At 46.8% G+C, this 2,344-nt stretch overlaps 1 protein-coding gene across 1 annotated transcript; it reads left to right on the top strand.

Annotated features, from left to right (window-relative positions):
• Window positions 1-650: 650 nt before the first annotated feature.
• Window positions 651-1,525, top strand: MPC1L (mitochondrial pyruvate carrier 1 like). The gene has a single exon (XM_055393486.2). It carries the CDS (start codon window positions 959-961, stop codon window positions 1,439-1,441), a length of 483 nt encoding a protein of 160 aa, XP_055249461.1. The 5' UTR covers window positions 651-958; the 3' UTR covers window positions 1,442-1,525.
• Window positions 1,526-2,344: the final 819 nt, after the last annotated feature.

The following is a 2,344-nucleotide window of genomic DNA, read 5'->3' on the forward strand; positions in this document are numbered from 1 at the left end:
GGGGTCGCAAAGTCGGTCATGACTGAGCGGCTGAACTGAACTGAAGATAAAAACAAACTAATCCAAACTAAGGACATTCTGAAAAACCACTGACTTGTACTTTTCAAAAATATCATATCACAAAAGAAAAAAAAGCTGGGGAACTCTTCTAGATTAAGGGAGGTTAATCTAAAAACTATAACTACATGTGAATCTTGAGTGGATCCTGAATTTCCCCCCTCCAACAAAAAAGAAAAAAAGCCATAAAACTATTTAAATATGCATTACTTATTAGATGATAATGCTGTACTAAATGTTAACCATCTGAGCGGATTATTGTGGTTTGGAGAATGTTCTTGTGAAGAGCCAGACCCTGAAATATATAGAGGTGAAATATCCGCAGGTAACTCAGGCAAATTGTGCAGAGAAAATTCTGTACTTGGTTGCAGAATTGTGTATCAGCATCTAGTCAATGCAGTCCACACACTAGAGAAAGCAAGCAGAGTTTCCCTTGTACCTGAGAAATGGGAAGCTGGACCACCGTCTCCCCCGGTGGCACCTGGATCACTGAAAGGTTTCAAGTGGCGGCAGCACACCACCGAGGGAAAGACAAGGTTGCACGTGCATCTTCGCTTAAATGCACTAGTGCGCGCGCAAACATGCATGCACATTCCACACACTTTACGGCAGTCATGCAAAGGCACAGAGGCGAGGCCACGCTTCCCGTTCCCGAAGACGGGCATGACAGTGGCACGTGCCCTCTGGTGCACTTTACGGCAGAAATGCAAAGTCGGGAGGGCAGGCCACGCCTCCACCCGCAAAGGAACACAGGACAGTGGCGCGTGCCGTCTGGCATGCTTTACGGCTGTCGCGTGTAGGTGCGAGACTCGGGGCTAATGCAGCTGAGGTTCCAGGTTCTACGCCCCACGTCAGTGTCGGTTAACTGTTCCTTTGTTGATGCTCCCAAGTCTTGGCGATCATGGCAGCGCTGGTGGCTCTGTGCCGGAAGGCGATGGAGACCGTGAAGACTAAGGAGTTCCGAGATTACCTGAAAAGCACTCACTTCTGGGGTCCAGTGGCCAACTGGGGCCTCCCGCTGGCCGCCTTCGGGGACATGAGAGCATCACCGGACATCATCAGTGGCCGCATGACGACTGCGCTCATCTTCTACTCGATGGCCTTCATGCGCTTCGCCTACCGTGTACAGCCTCGCAACTTGCTGCTGATGGTGTGTCACGGCACCAACATAGTGGCACAGAGTATACAGGCGGGCCGCTACCTGACCTACCACTATGGCGGTGGCACCACGGCAGCCACCAATGCTGTTGTCTCTGCCGCTTCTGCCACCTCTCCCGGCTCTGTGGATTCTACTGCAGCTACCACCCCTGCAGCTGAAGACCCTGTGGCTGACAACTTCCAGGAGACCATCTGCTATTTTCTAGTGACCTGGGACTGTGACTGAGTGGCCTGATCGAATCTCTGCAGGTTCCATGCACTGAACTAATCTTCCTAAAGAAAAATTTAAAAGTTTGGTTTTGACTCTAACAAATTTGATTGAAACCTGCAGTTCTGATAATAAAAAATGGCAAATAGCACAGAACTCACTGTTGAGTATCATTTATTTCGTGGAGAAATAAAATGGTTTTTAGAAGGTGAGGGTAGATTGGCTCAGTCTTCCTCTCCGTGGCGCCAGCAACTTGAGGGTTAATTTATGTAGGGGAGGTAGAATGAATGAAAAACACTTCAAAGTATTGATATTTTTAAAAAAGCTCTCTTGGGAATATGTTTTTGGTACTTGTTTTGGGTGTTCAGGTTTAAATAAGGGTGCTTAGTAGAATATGACTTTAAAAACGATATAGCCACAATCTCTCTATACCAATAAATTCAAGGGCTATTTCTACTGAGGTAAATATTTCCAAGTGGGTTTAAATGAATTCAGTGATATCCAGCTTAGACTTTTGTGTACTTGGCAAGAGACCATAGAATCTCGTGGTGACCGAGAACAATGATAGAACCTTCCATGGAAACAAGATAAACAACTCTGAGGTCAGTGGCTGTCAACCTGGAATTCTTGGTAAATAGTAAATAAAAACAAGATCATAATCCTTTCCTCTTTTCCTCATGCCTAAAAATGGGGGAAATGGCAGTTTGTATAACTGGGTGAACTTATTATCCAGTGTTGCATGCTAGCTAGGGTTGGGGGTGAGGGTCAGTGGTCAACAGTATTAGCCCAGGGTATCCCTCTCTAGGAGGACTTCCTAAGTGGTAAGGAATCCACCTGCCAGTGCAGGAGATGCAGAAGACATGGGTTTGATCCCTGGGTCAGGAAGATTCCCTGGAGGAGGAAATGGCAACTGACTTCAGT

This window comes from Moschus berezovskii, chromosome X (genome assembly GCF_049115385.1).
Source record: "Moschus berezovskii isolate FMDL1 chromosome X, NW_MosBer_1.0, whole genome shotgun sequence".
Classification (NCBI taxonomy): domain Eukaryota; kingdom Metazoa; phylum Chordata; class Mammalia; order Artiodactyla; family Moschidae; genus Moschus; species Moschus berezovskii.

What these genes read in the sequence shown, in the direction of transcription:
- MPC1L (XM_055393486.2), top strand. Translation starts at nt 959, where the DNA reads ATGGCAGCGCTGGTGGCTCTGTGCCGGAAGGCGATGGAGACCGTGAAG.